We start from the raw sequence: 22,421 nt of genomic DNA on the forward strand, positions 1-22,421 counted from the left end.
TTGAATGCAATGCAAATATCCAAAGATAGCTTCCAGTTTGCATCTTTCCTCGGTATAAATTGGGTATTAAAGGACTGCGTATTGCTGAGTCCTCCTCCATCATGCATTCACATATCCCCTCCTTTTTTCCCCCATTTTCTTGAGGTATGATGTGAACTCCCCATGTCCTGTTGAAATTTGCGTAGTTCCTGTGTAACTTTCAAGTTTATCTTCATTCTTTCTTTCATGCTAGGTAGGAATTGTCTGATTGTTTTCCTCTTTTCTAATGTTTCCCATTCCAGTTCCCATTTATTCAGGAAATGCGCTCTTATAACCTTCCTGTTCCTGCTCCATTTATCAGTAAGAGACAAATTTATATCTCCTAGAGTAGCCTCTTCCATCTGTCACATCCGTGACTTGATTTTTCTTTGCTTTATTGAGAATTTTATCGGCTGTATCCCAGTTATTATTTGTAGAACTTCATTACAGACTGTATTGTAGCTCTCGGATATTGCAATTAGGCAAGATCCCTGGGCCTCTTCCAGTTTCTTCCAAATTTTTCCGTAATTTAGCCTCTCTACCCACACCTCACAGCGGTATGCCAATATTGGGATGGTGACTCCATTGTACAGGTATATAGTTTTTAGGCTGTTTGTAGTGATGCCAAATCTGTTTCTGCACAGCCTTCTTAAGTTGTTAAATATTTTCTTGACCTTGCCTGCTGTGTAATTTGCATGTTCTTGGAATTTTAGTCTGTCATTGAATTCAATGCTCAGGTATCTGATTGTGGAGGTTTGTTTGATATTTTGACCAGAGATTTTCATAGTCTGTTCTGGTAAGAATTTTTTCTGAATACGACGTATTGTGTCTTATTTACAGACATTTTTAATTTCCCTTTCGTACTCCATGATTCCACTATATTGTAATATTCCTTTGCGATGTTTGTTATTTCTCTCTTTGAATTTGCAGGCATTGTGATTACAACGTCATTGGTGTTGGCTGTCCATCTGCAGTTTTCAGAAAGGGGCTCATTTAGCGAATCGTTCATGACGATGTTTCAAAGAAAAGGACCGAGTATGAATCCCTGTGGTGCCCCTTTCGTAAGGTTCTTTTTGGCCTCCAAGTTATTTACTTGTATTTTGGTTGTTCTAATCAAGAAATAATTTTTAATAAGCTCTGCTATTGGTCCCGGAATTTTATGACTTTTTGATTTGGTTTATGCAAGGGGGCCCATAATAAGGAATCGAATGCCGCTTTGTAATCTATGAATAAGGCCACCTTAACTTATATTTAGGATTTTTGATTTCTAGGAGCAGTTTCATTGCAGTGGCTGTGGTGGATCCACCTATTTGGAATCAAAATTGGCTTTTGTGAAGTAGATTATCCTCACCAACTGCTTCCTCAATTTTCATTTTGATGATTCTTTCAAACATTTCCCCCATTTTGGGTAGTAGTGCTATGGGTGTGTATGCCTTAGGATCACAAGGGTCTTTTTCTTTAGATTTCAAGATGTTGCATAGGACACCCTTTTTCCATGCCACAGGAAAGTATTTGTTCCTGCAACAGTCCTGTAGCAATCTAGTTCAGTAGTTGAGGATAACCACCTCGGCTGCTGCTTTGATCAATTCAGAGTTTCCTAATTTCTTTCTATTCTTTTGTTTCCATTTCTGCAGGGTCATCTGGTACTAGTACTATATGTTGATGATGTTGAGAGTGGTTTCATTCAGGAATAGAAGATCCCGTTGGGCATTGGTCTTAGCCAAGTATGTTTGGTGGGATTTAAAATATTTCTTTTCTCAATATGGGTTTTCCTCAATATTTGATTTTACAAGTAACCGGGAATGTGACTCTTATCCTCCGAAATAAATATTTTCCTTCAACAAGAATTTCGATACCAATTTGAACATTTCATTGTGTGCTTTGCTATTCCAGGAGTAGAACATTTAACATCTGATTAGAGGGCACCGGTTCGATTCCCAGGTACCTCCCTGGGTACCTTTAGCTCCACCCAAACAGTGTGTTTTTATGGTACCAGATCTTCCAGAAGACCATAGGAGCATGCATTAGCAGTACCATTAGCAGCAAGCTTGATTGCCGGACACTTATTAATTACCTCATTAGGTAAAACAGGACCTTACATACATGTAGTACTTATCATACTCAATCCTTACAGCATTGATTACGGTTTCAAGTAGCATTACTGTTACTAAAATCAGCACTAGCAATAATTCTATCTAATGTTTTGCAGTTCTAAGGACACTTTATTCTACAGAGGTATGCTAAAGCCAAGACACCAAAATCATCTTGCAGATCAAATACTATGGCCTTTAACAGGAGCTATTGGGACTATAGCAATAGTTAGAGGTCTAGTTAAATGATTTCACCTTTATTTGACACAATTAATTATCGTAAGATTATTAATCGTGTCGATAACATTGGAGAATACAACACAGGGAAAGGCTTTTAATATGCTTTATGCTGGGCTTTTTTATATTTTTTATCTTACTTAAGTGGACATTGACTTATTGATAATATTACTTCATATTTAATATAATATAAATATGAAATAATAATTATTTGATAATAAAAGTTTGAAATTATTTAGAAAGAAATAAATCTGGCCCCCCTTACCCTGATGTGGTGGGTTAGGTGGGTGAATGGACTACTTATAAAGTCAATATCTCTTCCAAAAATAGAAAGACGTGAAATAATTAAAATAAATTGTGAATTTAACATGCTGTGGGGCTTAGTGGTGGGTGAACTCTGCCAACCGAAACAAACTTTGGGTTGATTATTATGCTCACGATATATTTCATTAATCATGAACATTAAATTAAAAAAGGATTCCATTAATTTGACGTTCACTAACAAGCAAATATTTCAAAACCCTCCGTGTCACTTGGGGCAAACGCACCGTTCGTTGTTTGCCGGCCCCGATTTCGAGCGATAGACACTTGAGTTCGAAACAATTAATTGGCAATAGAGATGACCAATCATAGAAGAGAAGAAGCAGATAGCGGGGACGGGAGAATGGATTGGATGGATTGAAAGAAGAGAAATCACGGAAAGACGGAAGTTGCCTGTAGACAAATAAGAACGTACTCGCCAACAGGAAATAGTGATGTATAAAGTTGCTGTGAAGGCTGTAGGAGATGTAAAATGAATAAGCAATGACAACTAACGTGGTGAAAATGGAGACCATGCAGCCTTCAGAATACTGCAGTTTATTTTTAATTGAGGCCGACTTATAGCGTAATACTTAACCGCTGGACGCCTTGATGTCCTCTGGTTTTCTGGACTGCTGACTTCATGAGAAGATCAGGAGTGACTTTGGTCAGCACGGGGTCACTGTATGACAAGACTGTCAAGGGTTTTCAATTTGATGGATAGCCCAGCCTGGAGTTTCTTTGTTTTGCAAGGAACTGCTCGAATACACCAGCAGTGGGGGTGGCCTTTGCTCTGAATTGGATGTACATGGTGCGGCAACATAACTTCCTGTTTTCAATGCAAGTTTGCATTGATAAAAGGAATTTATATTGCCAAATCCCCGGTGAAACCCCAAGTTATATAATCAGTTTGATGGTTTTTGGTAAAAATAGGAGTTGAGCTCAATTCAAAAAATCCTCTTATATCTCTATAAGGGGACTGAGTTTTCTCCAAATCCCTTGTGGGTACATACTTGGAGCGAATGCTTTCACAAGCCTTGTAGTGCTCGTTATTCTTCAATGTTTCTGTCTGGGTACTACTATTGCACCTGGGGTATATTTACAAAATACACCTTTAAAAATAATTTTAAGGAATAAACCCCGTGACCATCCTGTTTGGGCGTACAAAATGATAAAGAAAGTGGAATTTAAGGCAAGAAGAAATAGAAATATTGCCAAAAATCAAAGAAGCCTATATTCACTCACTCTCCAACTCTGGTCTCTGAAACATGGTGACCTCAGTGATTGACAAACGTGTACTCACATCTACAATCACAGTCATTGTTCATGTGATTTACACCCCCTTTGCCTGGACCCATCAGAAGCATTTCTAGATATATTCCATATTTAGATTCTTCCATAATTTATGTACTTTTAACTCAAGAATTCCACAATAAACCACACAAATTATTGATTATATTTATATTATTTATTACGAATAAAGATACAATTTACAAGCATAAATACAAATTCATTGCTTAAGATGATTATTTACACATGCTGCTGGTGGAGTGCACAGTAATGTAATTTCCCTCAAAAAAGAAGGATGCAAGTTATTGAACATATGATTCAGCATTTCCAACATGTCTCGCTGGTCTTCTTATTCTTACAAGCCAAAGGTATTGAAGGCTTAAAAAAGAGGTAGGTTGGTGTATTATTATGGATATTGTGTTTCACGGAGCAGTGGAGAAAAATTTTGGCTGTGAAGTAATTAAGTATTTTTAGAACAAAAAGGAATTCAATCAATATTTCCAAGTTTTCTACCAAATTAATCGAGGCTGGGCTGCTTTATGAATTATGTTTTTAGAATTTGGAATGAACATTTCCTACACATAGGTATTTTTTAATAATGGTTTCATTGATGGCAGCATTGGACCAAGAAGCATAAGATTTCAATTATAATAGGTATAATGAATTTTCAAAACTACGCACAACAGCTGAGAGTATTTGAAATATAATTTTCAACAGTAAACTTGCGTTTCCCCAAGAATCTTAAAAAAAAGAGTGCCCTCCATCATAAGTGTGGGGTTGGTACATAGGAAAGTTACCACAACGTTAGTCAAAAATACACTCATGACATGGTCACTTCCATGAATGTTACAACTTCTATTACTTAAAATCTTTACAATGAAGACTGCTTGTTTGAGTTTTAATGACAGCTCTCACTCCAAGTGAAATCAATTATTTTCTCTCCAGTGTCAATGGTTACTATCTTCTCCCAAAGAAGCCTTATTGGGTCATATATTTAATGTTTACTTGTATAATTACATGGAAACTGCCAATTGAAACTGTACCTAATGATCACAGACATTGAATTTGCTAAATGATAGAGAGAAATTTTTATTTTGAAATACTCTTGCTACCCTTGATACCATTTTCATCACAGTCTTAATACTTTTGCATTCCCTCCATTAGCAAAAGTATTTCATAGCCTCATTAGCAAAATATTATACATAAGAACATTATGCTGATTATTTTTATCAATTAAAACCTGTTTAAGTCCAGTTATGTCAACCATTGTTTTTCTAATTCAGCATTGGACACACATGATGAAAGCTTAGTTTTTAGGACTTATATGAGTACTTATGTGTTGAGAGAATGATAGCATTAAAATTTAATTGGGAGATTGTCTCTAATATTATATTCTGATGAACTGTTTCTGCAGACACTAAACTTTCGACACCAGTGCTACTAGAATATTTATGGTGGGTACCAAACGATAGAAAAGGAGCATGAAATAATAACACAATATGCTGAGCTCCTAGGTATCTAAATAGGCTTACATTCTCTGTAAATTTTACATTATAATTAATGATTTTATTTTGATCAAACAGTCATTAACTAAGATTGCTATGTAATTGATATGTCATTGGATTACTTATATAACATTTCTGAAGAGATTAAGAAGCTAGTAGTTAAGAGTGGTTTAACATCCATTTGTCTGAAGTTTGCAAATTGAATGATTCTTGAATTAAATGTACAGAAATATATGTATGCAAACTATCATTCACAAATTTTTACATGCATTCCTAGAAAATGTACACTTAATTATATGTCCATTTACACTTTCATCTAGAGTTACAGGTACAGTGAACAACAGTACACAAACATAAACACATATCTACAACTGGTTAATACATTCATGAAATATAGACAACTAGAAAATGTGGGCATTCCAATATTCCTGTTATGTAATACAATAGAACTTCATGTTTGCCCTTCTGGCAAACATTCAGGTAGAAGTACATTTATGGCCCTATTTTTTAATTATTGCATATGCATAACAATGCCCGGTGACACATTCCAGGATATTAGGGGGAATTTTGTCCTTCCCTGGCTCAAGAAACTGATGCATTCAAACCATTCCCTCATCCATGTGCTCCCATCATGGCTGATCTCATCCAAAATGCTCACAGGGCCATGACTCTATTGGAGGCTGGCCCGCAGATCAAAACTATGGCGGTGTCATTTCACTGGCCTACATATCAGGGACTGATTGCCAGGACAAATATTTATTATAATTTGAGAGATTTACTAATTTTTTTTAAAAACTCCATGTCCTGTATAGTGCAACCACAAAGATCTATGATACTGCACTGAGATTCTTCATAGAACAACTAACAACTAGAATAATGTGAATCGAGGATATTCAAGTCCTTAGATTAACTCTCTCATTTAGGCTGTAACATTTACCACTGAAACTGAGCAAGGGCTGTAAATAAAAATTTGTAGGTACATGGTAAATATCAGGTCTCCTATTAGTCATGTGCTAGTATCTTAGGAATCACTTGGCAAAGCACTGCCAAACACACTGATCGAAATATAAAATAAATATTAGATTCCATCCCTTCCTCATCACCAGTACATCCCGCCAACACCCTTTCATTGAAACCTATTATATCGGCTATTGAAGGGAGGACTTAAAGCAGGAGAAAATGGCACACTTAAGTAATGAACAAAAAATATATATAATAACATGTATAAATAAATACACACTCTCACATCTTCATGAAATGTCGTCTCCAAGTTTGACCTTCCGTTCAGTCTTCTTTGGTTGAGTTCACATTCCTCAATCACACTGCTGCCATCTACCCCTTGAAAGGTGTTAGTCAATAAAGGTCCAAAATAAATCAGACAGAGGCAAATTGAGTCAGGGCAACAAGAAAACGTGGGACTTAAGTGCCCACCATGTGTGGTGCAGAGAGTTAGCCTCTATTCAGACTCACAGTCATGCTCATGGCATGTGGTATTCAACTCTTAGCATGTGCCACGGAGTGTGCCCTTCTGTGGCCTCGAGGGGATGATCGGTGACTCCGTCGGCACTGTGAGCAGCACTCATCGTCCCGTGCATCCTTGTCATGGTGGGAGCGCCGCTTGCAGGTTGACCGGGGGCATCTCTTTCGGTCACACTTGACATTGCCATCCTGAAGTGTGGAAATCAATGAGGAACTTTGAAATCTCAATTCTTTGGAAGGGCCCATTGCTTTTCCTTTGAGTCTGACAAACACAGACAAAGTGGTGTCTTCTTGGAAGTGAGCATATAGATTTTATACTTGTAAACCCTGAAAATATGCTTTGACCTCAGATATAGGTGTGTGGATAAATGAGTACAAATGTGCATGAATCATGATTTATTAAAATTGTGTGAGATGCAGCAAATGCCTCAATTATGAGAAACAGTATTAGGATAAGTTGCTGACTGGGCTATTATATTGTTTGGTGGTAAAACATAATTTTGAATATGTATCTGGCATAAAAGGGATTATGCAAGCGAAGACTTAAATTATAAAATAGACAAAATGCAAAGCTTTTTCCCTCATTTTGCTAAAAAATGTCCAAAATAAACAGAATGCATCATGAAATCACAGAAAAGTTGGATGCAAACCATCTGAGATGTGAGCAGAAATGCCCTGTGGGTTACATTTTGATTTTAAAATCAAAATGTAACCCACAGGGAATATGGAGAGGGTTCAAGTTTTATACCGATCTCAAGGCAATTCATCTAGCTTCACATTGCATTAGTGATTGAGATTAGGATGAGAAGGCAACTGCAACTAAATGCCATATCAGCATTGAGGATTACTTATTGTCTATCATAATTTTTGAACACTGTAGACAATGAGGTATAATCATTCAATCTACTAAAAAATAAGTGATTACATTACTGTCCTGCATTTCATTCCCAAATAATAATTTTGCCTTAAGAGCAGCTAACCTGATGTCATGTCTATGTGGTGGATTTAAGGTTGGCATGTGTAGCTTTAAATGCATGAAATAACACAATCATCGATATCTGGAGCAAACATATGAATGCAGTGCTTGATGCATTCACCATTATTTCCCTATATCAGTATTTTCCATGGTGCATAATGATTGCAAATGGTAAATATTGGGATTGATGCCCTCTCAAAAGCAAAAAATTGACTGCCCACATAAGTTGTATTTTTGTTCAAAAACACAAATTTTGATGAAATACATATCATTATGTAAATGGGGCAAACTGGAGCTTGGTGGGTGCTGAATTGATTTGAGTAGCTTTAGAGACTTGACTTGCATGGAGACTTTTTCTCATATTTTTCATCCAAATGGAAATAAATGAAAACTTGGTGAGGTTGTGCTTACCTTGCAACGGCATTTCACACATTTCTCTTCACCATGGGGATGTATTCTGGGGTGCCATTCCCTCCCATTCTCGAATGGACCCCCAACGGTGAATTTGCAACCCCCAGCAGCCAGGATGTCCTCCTCACTGCGAGGGTTGCTTTGGTCTTTGAGTTGGTTGGTGTCATGTGCTGGGGAGGCTGGGCACTCCTTGCAGCACGCCTTCTTGTCGGGGCGCGTGGCTTCCGTCTCAGGGCACCTCAGAGGGGGACACTGCATCCTAGGACAGCGAATCTCCAGAGTTTGAACCTACAGCCAAGTCAATGTGAACCCACAAATTAAACTTCCCCCACTGGAATAGCGTTGGCAAATTTAAAAGCTTCTTTTTAATTAATCTCACTTTTCTCACGGACTCCAAAATTAGTTGTGATGATGCTCTCCTGGACTCTGAATGCAAAAGAGCTGCAATATTTCAGTTACCATTTATATTTCATTAGAAGCTGGTGGAAAATTATTCAAAATTCAATTTTCAGCCTAATACATTTGCTGAAATCCATAGTTTGAATGAAAGTCAAGACAGGGAAATGCACAATTTTTATTTTCACTCTTAATAATGAAAATAAACTAACATGCTCTCTGGAGAACACAAATGAACACATTCATCAAATAACCACTTATGAGATTTTCACTATCCATATGCAAAGGTGGATGGTGAAAAGGTCCATTAAATAGTCCCTCATCTGTAAGTGTAAGCTAAGCTCTAGTTGGACAAGAAAGCAAGGAACTTACACAAATATTGCTTGACTTGGAGAAACTTAACGTGGCCTCGAACATATAAGAGTATAATACATTAATCATGGTGATGGTAATTCAGTTACATAGGTAATCTAGACTGTTATGAGCTAGATAATTTAGATGGAATGTTAATTGATGAAAATATCTCAAAAGCCTTGAGTATTAGTTAAATATTTGATGTAGAGTTTCAAAAATGTACTATGCATGACCTATAAATAAAACTTTTTGCCATATTCCTGGCTTCAAAAGTGTTATGTAGAATGACTGATTTGGAACAGGCCATCTTATTGTGTTTCAATTTAACACTAAGACTCACAGAGCTGCAAATAGCTCAATTCATATTCAAGTATGCATGCATAAGTGAAAATATGCACCAGAATAGTCAGTATATAGGTTTTCACCCATTTTAATAAATTAAAAGCTCAATTATGTGATGTTGGAATCTTTTGTACTTATGGAATCTGGTTGGTACTGAATTTAAAGTAATTATCATGAAAAATTTTGCTGTCAGGTAAGAAACTTAACCCATGCATGGAGAAATTGATAACTGGGGCAAAATGTTATTTAGTAGTATTGTATCATGGTGTAGACCAAAAGAATGACTATTAATATGATTTTATTGGTACCATTACAGCCATTTTATACATTTTGTATGTTCATGAAAAGTCATATTTCAAAGGTTTGTCAACTCTGTTTAGCTTTTGCTCCTTCTATGTCTTCGAGAAACTGTCTTTGTTAGACTAAAACATGAATTCTACCTTTTTTAATCAAGGGAAATTAGCATACTTTGTTTAAATAATTGAAATTTAATGGGGTCTTAATTTAATGGGGGTTTAATTTAATTCTTAGCAAAAACAAACTTAATGAACAATTTTAGTTGTTCATAAAAATGTTAACCCATAAAATTCGCTTGTATGAACTGCTAAAATAATGTTAATTCGGCTACAAATTGTGTAATTCGTTCAAAAGGTACTAAGCCATAAATTGAACAATAAGCCAATTTGTACTCTTGATGATTGAAGGAAGAGTACTTACATCACATGTGCAGACTGCGCATGTGTCAAATCCAAAAGGTGGCACATAAGGATGCCAACTTGTCCCTGCTTTGTAGAACTGCTTTGCTAAGTAGCAGCCCCTGGTCTCACTTGTATTGCTCTCATGTGAACCAGTCGAGTCTGGAAAGGACAGAGAGGGCCATATTAAATGTTTCATTCTTTACTTGAAAATTTATAAATGTGTTCATTAAGATCATATGCATACAGAATCACAGATGTATGAGCATATTGATACTAGAATGTTACCTATAAATATCATCACAAAATAAAATTCACAGAAATTACAATTAGAAAAAGTTATATGCTATATTGTACTTCATTCAGCAGATTGGGAAAATTTGAATTATTTCCTTTAAATTAAGTTCAATTAAATATTTTGTGATCATCTAATTCAATGTGATGTGGTATTTTTCTAAACATTTTATACTCGTAGTAATAAAGTCATTGGGAATTTTTGTTGCTCAATGAATCTCGATTAGATGAACAAGACTAGACTGTTGGATTATAACAAAAGGTGGAATGATGATTGAAGTAGTATACCCATGGAATGGTGGGCATGGAAACTCACTGGAGCATGATGGGCAGCAGTCACCAGGTTTCTTCGCGGCTGTGATGCCGCGGGGGCAAGAGGTAGGGGGGCAGAGCACTGGCTCGCACTTGACCTGCCTGTGGTGGCAACTGCACATGGTGCAGGACTCCCTGTTGGGGATCCACTGATCCCCTTCGTTGTAGAAACTTCCTTCATAATAGCAAGAATTGGTGTTTGGTAGTTGATTGTCGTCTTGCGTTGTGAGGCTGTTTGTCTCTGGCGGCAAGCAAGACATGGGAACACGCACCTTGGATGGACACAAAACTTCAATTAATATAGTTTAGCTTTGGTGGAAAATATATTTTTTGAAGAAAATGGGGAAATGCAAGATGCAACACTGGAATAATGAGGTGGAGACCAAATTACACACACATTCCACAATGTCACTGGACAATTCATATGCCCTGGTAGTGAGCTAATGTGTATTAATATTAATTAAATAATGCAGAGATAACATTTATTTAGATTCAAACAGATTCCTCATTGAAATTTAAAAAAATATATTTAATAGTTGCGTTTATAACTTCGGTAAAAGAGTTCATTTCATTTGTTAAAGAATCCATTTAAAAAGAGTTTGGAAGATGGATACTGTATAACTTATTTCACACCAACTCAGCATTGTCTTCACTCCAGGGAAACTTGATTACAATGCTTATATTTATATGCCACTGAACAAAACAAAAATATATTCAAATCATTTTTATTGTAGAATATTTATAGGTCAGGAGATTTGGTGTCTTTTAATTATGACAAAATACTCCTGAAAATTTAAAAGTTGTGCCCAATAGCTGACATATGACAAGTAATCCAATCTCATTGATGTACCTATGTTTAAGCAAACAAAGATTAACACATATTTGTTCAAACAAAGGTTCACACACATTTGTGCGATTTCAATAACTGTTGAGGATTGTGTTACTCATAATTCACAGATGGGGAATGGGAAAGAAACAACCCGACTGAGTACCTGTGTGATTCTGGCCCGAAGGAGAGACTGCTGCGTTGCTGAAGGTGAAGGGTCCACAACTTCGAGGAATGCCACCCCATACTCAATCCTTGCCAGTTCACTGTCAGAGAGGTTCATGGTGAAACCCTCAAGCTGGGGTCCTCTGAACTCATCGAGGAGGCGCCTGGACACTGGAGCCCCTGGAACCATTGCTGGAGTGTCCTCCAGGTACAGATTTAATGGCCTGTCTCCAGGTCCAATCCAGTCCTCCAGTCCAGAAAGAGTTATCTGAAATGAGTTGTATGCTTTTGTTAGATAAAATATCTTATTTTTCCATGTTTTTGGAAATATATTAATGAAATAAAACTTAGCTATAGGTAACAAAATGAAAGTGCATCAAATAATTTAAATACATCCAGAGATGAAAAAATTTATAACGATTAAAATACTTCTGCTAAATCTTTTGCTCCTTCATTAGGCAGTGAAGTTAGGGCTTCAAAGGTGAATGTGATTTGAGAAGTAATAATTAATTAAATGAGAATATGATATGGAGATCTATACTAAACTTAGGAAAGTATACAGAATCAGTTATAAAAACGTGTATCGATATTTACATTAAAAGTAATGTGTGCCGTAACATCAAATATTGAAAAAATAACATTTCTCTGTGGATCTTCTATTCCTGTTGGAAAGTACACTCTTTGGTCAGTAGCAAAATAAATAAAGGATTATAAAATGGGCTTGAATTGATGCATCATCCTAAATCCTTCCAATTAGACTTTTGAGGATGTTCATGAATTTCCCATTTAATGGACTATTATTAATTCATTGCCAAGATGACCTGACTAGCAGTATGAAATAAGGTTTAAGATGTGAAAAGTAAGCAGCTCATAAGTTGCCTACGCCGCTATTTAACCCCAAGCTCTGCACGTTGTCTACATTCCATTACACTAACTCTGGAAATTGCAAGACATAACCATACCATAATGACTCGATGAAAGTGGTTTGAAGTCTTTTTGCATTGTTTCAACATATTTTAGGCTACATGAAAAATGTGTGAATGATAAGTGGACAACAATGTCTTATTGCCAAAATTATAGGAAAAATTTTCAAACAATTCAGTAATGGGAGATAAATGAGGAATTTTAAAATTATTTCCATTCATACTTCACATTGTTTCCTGTATTTGAACTAATTCATGAGCAATAACAAGAAGCCATTCATTATTTATCTCACATTTAATTATCAGAGAAATAATGATAAATTAAATTCATTATCTAAAATGGTCCATAATATGGAACTGAATTGTTTCACTTCCATTACCAACATCATCCATTAGTTTTTTAAATAGACTCAAACTACTTCACATGAATTCTTCAAATTTCCTGATAACCTCCATTCGTTTCCCCCCCATTCATAATGTTTGCCTATTTGCTTGCCTTCCTTTCTCCACTTCAGAGGCAGTTTTGTCCATCCCTCGTCCCGCCCATGCCTGAGCATGGGTCAACATGATCACCCTCTTTCCACAAATTCGGGGTGCAATAATTGATCTTTTTGTCATTTGTTGCTATCGCTACCCGCAACACGATTTTTCTCCGCAGCGGTCCAGCGAATCACCCTTGGAGGATTCGCGGTAATGCAACGATTCGCCTAATGCTCCGCACCGCGATATTCGAAGAACGCACCACCCTTAAGCGGCGTTTTTGTTTGGCGTCGCGACAATTCATCAGGAAGATCTATGATCGCGAACCGGGTTTCACATTGGAGGAAACCCTCTCGTGGGCACGATATGATATGACCCTTCTCCAATCTGTCCTTGTTCCGTGGGTGCCTTTATCCCGCCCGCAGGGACACGGGAGCTTCGCTCACTCCTAGTGCACTCACCTCGTACTGCAAATTGCAGTCGTTGTCCACGGCCACCCAGGCGATACCCACGAGGGCGGCGGGCATGGAGAGATCGTTCCTCTTGAGCAGGATGGGGCCCTCGGAAGCCCTGGCCCCTGCCGCTGGGTGCACCGTCAGCCGGCCCTTGAGCGATGCCCCGCCCGCGTCGTCCGCTACCGCTAGAACCCATGCCTCTCCGCTGTACAGCTGCTCTAGTTCCCTCGGGCTCAACCGATCGAGCGAGCCGTTGGCCCAGCCGTCGCGGAAGCTGGGGGTCAGGTCTTCGTCCATCTCGTGCCTCCTCTGGGGGGGTGGCCCGCCGCCCCTTAGCTGCTGCGCCCCACCGGGGATCCTCGAGGCCATCCGCAGGGACATGAGCGGGGCGTCCATGTCGTCCAGGCGCACCCGATACATGAGGGCGCCGTCCTTCGCGAGGAACATCCAGGCGAGGCCGGATGCCCTGCTGGTGGAGGGTAGGGTGGCGGTGTTGGTCGCCGTCGGCGGGCCGCCTGACTCCTCGGCCTCGGTGGTCGTGGGTGGGGAGAGGGTGGCCTGGAAGAGGTCGCAGGCCACGCGGGTGTGCACGGTGCCCTCGAGGCGGTACTCCGGGTGCTTCTTCGAGAGGAGGGAGAGGTGGAGCCGCCCGCGGGCCAGGAGGCGGAGGTCGGCGGCTTTGACGGCGGACCGCACTTCGATCACGTTCATCTCCTGCATCGGGAGAGAAAGAAGCGGAGGAGTCAGGGGGCGGCGCCTTCAATTGGCACCAGAGCAAATAAATCGCTAAAACTAGGTTAAATAAATGCGGCGACTGCAGCGCCGGCAAAACTGTTGTCATAGGATAAATGCGGAAGATCCCGGAAGATTTGAATCTTCACAACCTGGGTTTAGATTATGTCCGAAGGAGTGTGTGAAGAGAGCTTAGCTGGTGAGAGGATAAATATTAAAAATTGTGTCAGAATAAAGAAATGCTTTACGTTCATTATGATAAATTGAAATCACTAGATTTCAATTCTTCACACTAGACATTTCTTCTATTTAGACGACCAGGTTTCCGGCATCGTGTGTCATTATCGAGGTGTCGGATTTGTGAGCGGTGGCATATAGAAGGTTTTTATTACAAGTTCGGTTACATTTTTTTTCTGACTTGTGCGTGAAGTGCTGAATTCAGACCGTCGTTTAAGTATGCCCATGATCGTATTGGCATTGATAAGATGACAGTGCATACACCATCATCTCTGAAAATTGGGCGATCCGAAAGATCTGTCCCTGTAAACTCATCCCTAGGTTTTTTGAACGGATGATCAAGAGCAGAGTCGACTGTCTGCTTGCGAAGACCTTCTGCTAGGGCATTGCGACGATTCCCCAACCCCCTTACTGTCCCCAATTGGTAACAGTAGACTATTTCCTATTCTCAAAAGTGAAATCCTCCCTCTAAGGACACCACCGTGGGACCCTTAGTGCCGTCAAAGAAGCTTGATTGCTTACCCTTAAGGACCTTCCGCCAACCAGGGAGCCTTCGAGTCGTGAAAAAGCTGCTGGAAAAAGCGCGTCGACGCTCAAGGGATGTACTTTGAGGAATTTTTAGGCACTGTAGCAATATCTGAAATAAACCTATTTTTCTGAAACGTTTCCCGATACTTTTGATAGTAACCCTGTATAGAGGAAGTTATTAGGAGGAGAGTTTTTAGGGTTTTTGGATGCAGTGGACTTGGGGATATAAGTCGAGGAATACGGGTAAGTTGCGTAGCCTCACAATTTAACAAGCAGAGGAAGGAATTAGGGATCGGCCAAAACGTCTCTCTGAAGTACTCTACACTGAATGGTAAGTTGACGTGCCTCGTTACCATTAATCCATTTACATCGTTCCGGACTCTGGAACTGTTTATAGTCCGCCTGCTTTCTTACGTTGCAATGACAACCTGTGTTGTTCTATTCTATTCTTCCCTCCTCAGTATTCGCCCACTTCTCACCTCAACACCTGCCGCGTGAGTGACTTTCTACAAATATTTGTTTGCACGTGCCTTCCTTTGGCCATCCGACTGGGAGTTTGAAATCGAGACTGTCGCAGCAAAACAGTATTCCTCGACTTTTCTTTTCTCAACCCCAACCCACCCTATCTAAAATCTTAAAACCTCCGACTTAATACCTACATTTACATGAGACCGTTCACCTGATCTAAAACCTTAATATTGGCAGAAATTGTCGAAACCACAGTTGGTTAAAAGAAGGTTGTCAATTTACCTGATGATATTTCAATCCATCAGAGTAAAGGTTTGAGGAGAGTCGTGGTGAAGGGGAGAGCGAGAGATGGTTTTGAGAAGTTCATCTGCCAGTGATTGAAAGGAGACTCGCGCTGCTACCCCGTGACAAGTTTTTTGCGAAATTAAGGGGTTCGGTTTTGTCGTGTAAAGCCACCTAATGCGGTTTACTATCAACGAAACCTAGGGGGCGCAATATAAATTTATGTTTAGGTATTTTGATTCACCACATACCTTGCGATCAAACAGAAACGTTTCACAAGTCTATCAGAATTTATTTGACATCCATCTAATTCCTTAATTTAACACTTTACCCGATGAATCCTTACTTCTGGCTACACATTAATTTGGACTGATAAACGCAAAATCACACCTCTCCCAGGTTTTTTTCACTGAATTCGCAGGCATCCCGCTTAATGAATCCGTTGTCTGGAGACGGACCCTATAGGCACTTGTCTAATGTACTTCCCGGGTAAAAAGTTAGTGTTTATAATTGACTAACGATTACTTGTCCCTAGTGGCTTAATTTAATCTCATCACTGTTTTATATTTGGTCGACACCAGGGTTTTTGTGTTACCTCCTTGTTGGCACTCTTCAGGTCCAAAGGTGCTTTACCTGATAACGCCAGCGAAACCTTCTGACGGAACAATACGAGAATTGCCCGAATACACTGATGACATCTGTATATCACCGGGGAAGTTTTCATCGCAAGTTAATGCTAGATATATTTTTCATTTCTTTCGCACCAAAAGTTCACCGCTGTGTATGTTGTTGAGATCCTTTTCTTATGCTCCTGATTTACGCCAGACCGAAATTTTGCCTAGATCGCGACAGAGTGGACTCATATGTAGGACTCGATATGTCACTTTATTTCTAACGCATCAATTGCTGAGTGTAAACATCATTCGCCTTGACGGAAGATTTTTGTACTCTGAAATTGATGCATTGCAATGGACGATTAGCGGATGACTCCGTTAAAACTTACTGTTGCGGTATCTTCCGCAGTTTTTGAAATTTGTCACTATTTTTGTTCACCAACTCTCGGTTAATCACCCTACGTTACTCCTCGCGATGATTTTATTTATTTATTTATTTTATTTTTATTTATTTAGTATAAGTCCGAAAACAGCACATTTTGGCCTTTACATCGAACTATTAACAACGATAACAATGGTCACATTTACAAACACCCAAACCCTGGATGGAGCGAAACTCACCCAGGCGGGAATCGAACCCGCGACCCTTGGAATGGCAGACGAGGACGTTACCCCGCCGCCACCGGGGCCGGCAAGCCGTAGTGGAGTAACGTAGGGGGATTAACCCTCGATTAAATGAGATACTTTGCAAATTTCTGCGAGGAGTAGTAGGGGATTATCACACTTTGTGATACCACACTCTGGTATACTCACGTGATCTGGTTTCTGGATCCTCACGATCTCCTCGAAGACCAGGACCTTGTCCGACTGCAAGCGCACCACGACCGGCACGTCGGACACGTCTTCCGGCGAGAAGGCGCCGTTGAAGAGCAGTTGCACGTGGATGCTGGGGGTGGTGGCCGACGCCGAGACTATGGCCGTGCCCCCGGCGCCCCTGAGCAGGGGGGCTCCGGATCCCTCACCCCGTTTTCCCCAATGGGCGCCCCCCGACTCCTCCTCCGTGTCGTCAGCGGCCTCCGCCGACGTGGCGGGGCCGCCATCGACCGCCTCCAGCACCGCGCTGAACATCTCCGTGGGCAGGGCCTTGTAGCGCCCTATGCGGCCTGAGAGGGTGTCTGAGGCGGGGCCCTTCCCCGTGGGTCTCTCCCACACGAGGGCCACGTTCAGGGCCCCCTCCCGGAGGTACTTGCGGTAGGACCTGGCCAGCCGTCGCCAGACGCCGCACACCTTGCCCGTGGCGTTCTGGTAGATGTCCGGCGAGACCTCGTGCTCGTCCAGGATGCTGCCCTCGGCGTCCAGGAAGTGGACCTTCTTGGGGGCGGGCAGCGAGGCGGAGTGGTAGAAGGAGTAGTACAGGCTCTTGCGGTGAAAGGTGAAGCGGCCGGTGGCCACGGCTGCCGTCTCGGGGTCCCCAGGCGTCGTCCTCCCAGTCAATAGCACGGCGAAGTCTGTGCGAGACAGAGGGAGGGCCTACTTAGAAATCATTTGTGTCCCGATAAGGCAGTTATGAATGCGATTAAGGCCAGGATATACGAAAAGCGGGCGATCTGTCCTGACTTCCGATCTTTTGACTCGCGAACTAAACCATTTTGAACTTTCCACGAACGGAAAATAGAGCAATCTCCTATCAACTCCTCAAGGAGATGGCCAATAATTCGCACATCAAATCGAGAATAATGCAATGTTTACTAGTCTCATGCCCAGAGTTGAATTATTGTCCATATACAGCTCTGTCTGAGCCTCAACCTGCTATCTTCCGGCGAAATGCCAGACCATTCATTATTGAGAAAGATAGCCAGGTAGAATGTTGCCCCATATTGGTAATCAAGTGCGTAAGAAAGTACGTAAGAAAATTGATTTATTCATACACAAGGATTAATTTCTTTAAAAAATCTAGTTATTGTGTATTAGCTGTGAAGTTCCGTCACTGTGATCTATTATCAACTAGTTATGATTATATACAGTTTGTATTAAATACCCGATGATATAACTAAATGCATAATTATATGATTTTGGCAGAGAAGAATCATAACCTGCAACCTCCCAATCAATATTGTAATTGATTTGCGTTGATGGAGATGACCCGTTCCCTTAACATAAAAAAATTGCATATGAAACTAACTCGAAGAAGAGGTATTCGAGGGCTTGTCTCTTTTGCGTAACCGAATGAAGTAACAAGGTTTTGCTTGATTTCGACTAATGAATATCGGCATTCAGTGGTGACTCACCAACACGTCAATCCGGAGTGTGACATTCCTGCGAACCCCGGATATGATGCATGCGCTGCTATTATCGACATTATCCCTGACATCGACACTTTCTTTTTCCTTTCGGAGGAATCCGTTCACTTCACGAAAGTTTCCTTCTTCTTCCTCCTGCTTATCCCCCCCAATTGTCGATCGACTCCCCACCCTACGCTCAAGGCTTTCGCGCGGCGCGGGAATTAGATCCTGAGCGGACCTGGTTGCGAGAGGGGAAAGAGCTAGGGGGCTGAGGTTCCCCGCCCCGGAGGGAACCCTAAGATTCTAGGGAAGCTGCTGCGAGATGGACACGGGGTGTCTCCGAGGCGGTGCCATGAGAGGGGTCTGCGTCCGCGGCTGCCATTGCTGTGCTTCCGTGGCGAGGAGGAAAATAAGAGAGAGTGAGAGGGCGATGAAGGCAACAAAAGGGTGAGCGGGAGCGAAAGTAAAACATTTCGCGGGTGAAGGCATTAATCCCACTCGAATGCATAATTCATGGACGGGCGACGGTGGAGGTGTAAGCAATGCTAAACCGCCCATTCGCGCGGCGGGCAAAGTGCCCTTCCACTAAATTGCCCGGGGCGGCGGCCGTAATTTCTGGATATCCCCTCATACTCCTCCTCATCCCGCGGCGAGGGGTGGGCAGAGCGGAATAGGGGCGGAAAGGGAGCCACTCTCCTCTTGTTTCGGGGCGGGCCGAAATATTTCAAGAGGTCCGAAAGCGGGGGGGGGGGGTGGGGGGAAGATGTTGCGAGGTCTTACCCGCTGCCTCCTGCGTTTTTAAACGACGTAATTATTCTCATAAATTTACGTCCGGTGACAATTATTGATGGGATGGATTCCTGCATACCTGTCCACTGGTGAGTCATTTTATGTTTTATTTACGAGTGAATTATGATTATAGCGAAGCCACAGAGAGCCGGAAGATATGCAGAGGAGCCCACGTAGTCGCGCGTGAACTTCGAAACCGCCCACGGAAGCAACTTATGAATGGTAGAGGTTAAGGCACGCATTCTTGACTTTCAAAATTTCACTCTGCAATGCGGCCAGCGGAACATCACCAAGTGAGGCCTTGGAGACTGAGGTCAATGCGCATCGCGAACAAAATGCTGCACTGCGTCACGAAAAAAAAGATGAAAACAGCCCGCGAAAGGTGGGATTCCGATCAGTGACCTTAGGTTGTCTCTCAACACATTCATTCGACGGATGGACGGATTCAAACTCTCGAGCAATACAAGGATGGAGTTTCTTCAGCGACTGGAAATAAAGTCTGCTCAACGGAAATTGACACACACAAACACACTTAAAATTCTTCAAAATACTCTCCTCCTACATCAATACACTTGCAGAGACGTGTCTGTCACGCCTGGAAGGCACCCTGAAACTCCCCGACGGGAATGTCTCTCAGGAACGTTGTAACATGCTTTTTGATGTTTTCCACGGTTTCCCAATGCCTTCCTTTCAGCTCTATCTTCAGTCGCGGAAACAAAAAAGGTCGCTTGAAGTCTATTCGGGACTGGAAGGGGGCTAGGGGTGCTATGGGCCAGGAAGTTGGTAGCGATGAATGACGTGTGGCTGGGCGCTCCGTCGCGCCGTTTTACCAAGTCGAAAAATACATTTCACGCGGAAGCACGTCTTTCCGCTTAGACTGCTCGGAGAAAAATGGCGACCGGCTACGTTGGAAGGGCAGACCCCTCACCACATTTCACGACCGGTTTTACCACGCTGCCATAGTCACGGCACAAAAAAGTATTCGAATTACTTTCATAATGGAACATGCATGCATATATATATATATATATATATATATATATATATATATATATATATATATATATATATATAATATATGTGTGTACACACACACTCATACGCACTTGAAGGATGAGTACCGTTGAGACGGAATTTTGGATGGTGTCCTGACTTAAAATATTTACAATTTTTCAACTTCTATTTATAACTCCAAACGTCCAAAACTTGTGATGAAGTACGTGAACATCTCTCCGATTGGGAGGGGACAATTTCACGATGGTTTCTCCTCATAATTTCGCCCTTAATTATCAGGGTGACCACCTTGGACAAATCATCCCACGGTTTCAGTTTATTTCAGTCCTATGATTTCCTATAAAGACTTTGCGTCTATTCTCGTATAGCGATCAAAGATAAATAAGTCTCAAAAGGGATTTTCCCTGAATTAATCGAGGAATGAATTGGTAGCATGACATCAAAGAACAATGGAGAGAATTGTCGCGTTTCTGTTGCAAGGCACCGAAATAAATGGTTTCCTTTAAGGCATGTATTCTTTGATTGACCGAGTGCCGTACGGAAATTAGAATTATCTAAGACAGTATCCAGTTACCGACATTGTCCCTAAATTGTTCTTAAAATTAACGCATCTGGCACTGGTGAACTAGCTGGGAAGTTGGTTGCTGTGGCAGTCTTACGGACTTATTTCGCTGAAATCACGTTTGGAAAACGCCATGATCCGCACACTAGCTGTGTGTGTGGGTGTCTATTTTTACTCACATTAACGGTGGATTCAACGGACAAGACAACTGACAATAGTGGAAATGAAAAATAAGCAGTAAAGTTGACAAAGAAGATAATCAAAACGCAAGTCACGAATTGGCGTTGAGGAGGATTCTATCTGTTAAGGGAAGTAATTGAAGGATTCAAATCAAATGATTTAGCCCCTTCATTATTGTGCCATGAGTGGCGCCAGAAGAGGGGACCGTGGAATAAATACGCACGGCACATAGGCTTCTTCGGCCTCGGAGGTCGACCTCGGGACCCGATCGAACGATCCCTACTGTGGCACTACGAACGACAGAGCGAACCGAAAAACTTGGAAGACCGTCGGAAGGTTTGTTCTCGCAAGGGTAGAGAATTTTCCGACCTCAGACCAGGCAGTGGGTAATCCAAACATAGCAATAACAAGTCTATGTTTAGTATTATCTTGCGAGAATAAGGCGACGTTTGGTATTTTTATGGGAATGCCAATGATTTAAATACTCTAAATGTATTACTTATCCGAAAGTTGGCGAGCAAAAAGGGGGTAGAGTTGGTAAGGAATATGTTCGGTGAAAATTTGGAGAAATAGTTGTTTGTTAAGTGTAATTAGTTTCAATTGAGGCATCGAATGCTTTAAGTTGGGCTTCGATTGACAAAAGTGTGTTTCTCTCCGATCCTTCCGCTCACCCATATTTCTTATTTACGGCAATTACCAACAGCTTTTCCCTCACGTCAAACATTGCGTACTTAGTCTCGTGCTTCCCCAACGAACCGCTTAGCTACTCCCTTTCCCACTATACAACATTAAATCATGTTTAAAAACTTCGGAATACTCATTTTTGCCCCTCAGCTGTATTTCAAATCTGAAAAAAGTGTTGGTATTTCACAGCCATTTTGAAATTCAGGCACTGCCCAAATGAGAATGAAAAGGAAGGGACTCGGTTTCACGAATAAAATCGGCGGCCGGGATCATATTCTGTCGTTAGCTAAGAGCATTGTTGTCTCCTCGACTGCGATTTGCTGATCAGAGCGCCAATAACAAACCCATTACAAGGTGTTAATATGTGAGAAATTCCAGTAAGGGTGCACGTATGGAAGACTGTATTATATTCTTGCTTAAACTCCTTAGAATTTCAAAACATTTGTATATTTTCCGCCGAGCAGTGCCTCCTCTGAATTGCAAACAAGGGTGGGGATGCGG

At 41.1% G+C, this 22,421-nt stretch overlaps 1 protein-coding gene across 1 annotated transcript in view; it reads right to left on the reverse strand.

Moving 5' to 3' along the window:
* Window positions 1-4,097: 4,097 nt before the first annotated feature.
* sog (short gastrulation) overlaps window positions 4,098-22,421 on the reverse strand; it is a 510,027-nt gene continuing 491,703 nt past the window's right edge. The window contains exons 5-11 of the mRNA XM_071590828.1: window positions 17,223-17,917; window positions 13,555-14,262; window positions 11,692-11,958; window positions 10,704-10,971; window positions 10,116-10,255; window positions 8,307-8,594; window positions 4,098-7,108 (exon numbers count right to left, since the gene is read on the reverse strand). Coding sequence (XP_071446929.1) covers window positions 6,935-7,108; window positions 8,307-8,594; window positions 10,116-10,255; window positions 10,704-10,971; window positions 11,692-11,958; window positions 13,555-14,262; window positions 17,223-17,917 — 2,540 coding nt within the window. The 3' untranslated portion in view covers window positions 4,098-6,934. The remainder of the gene's footprint in view (window positions 7,109-8,306; window positions 8,595-10,115; window positions 10,256-10,703; window positions 10,972-11,691; window positions 11,959-13,554; window positions 14,263-17,222; window positions 17,918-22,421) is intronic.

The sequence above is a fragment of the Hetaerina americana genome, unplaced genomic scaffold, assembly GCF_022747635.1.
Source record: "Hetaerina americana unplaced genomic scaffold, ioHetAmer1.1.p SCAF_4, whole genome shotgun sequence".
Lineage (NCBI taxonomy): Eukaryota > Metazoa > Arthropoda > Insecta > Odonata > Calopterygidae > Hetaerina > Hetaerina americana.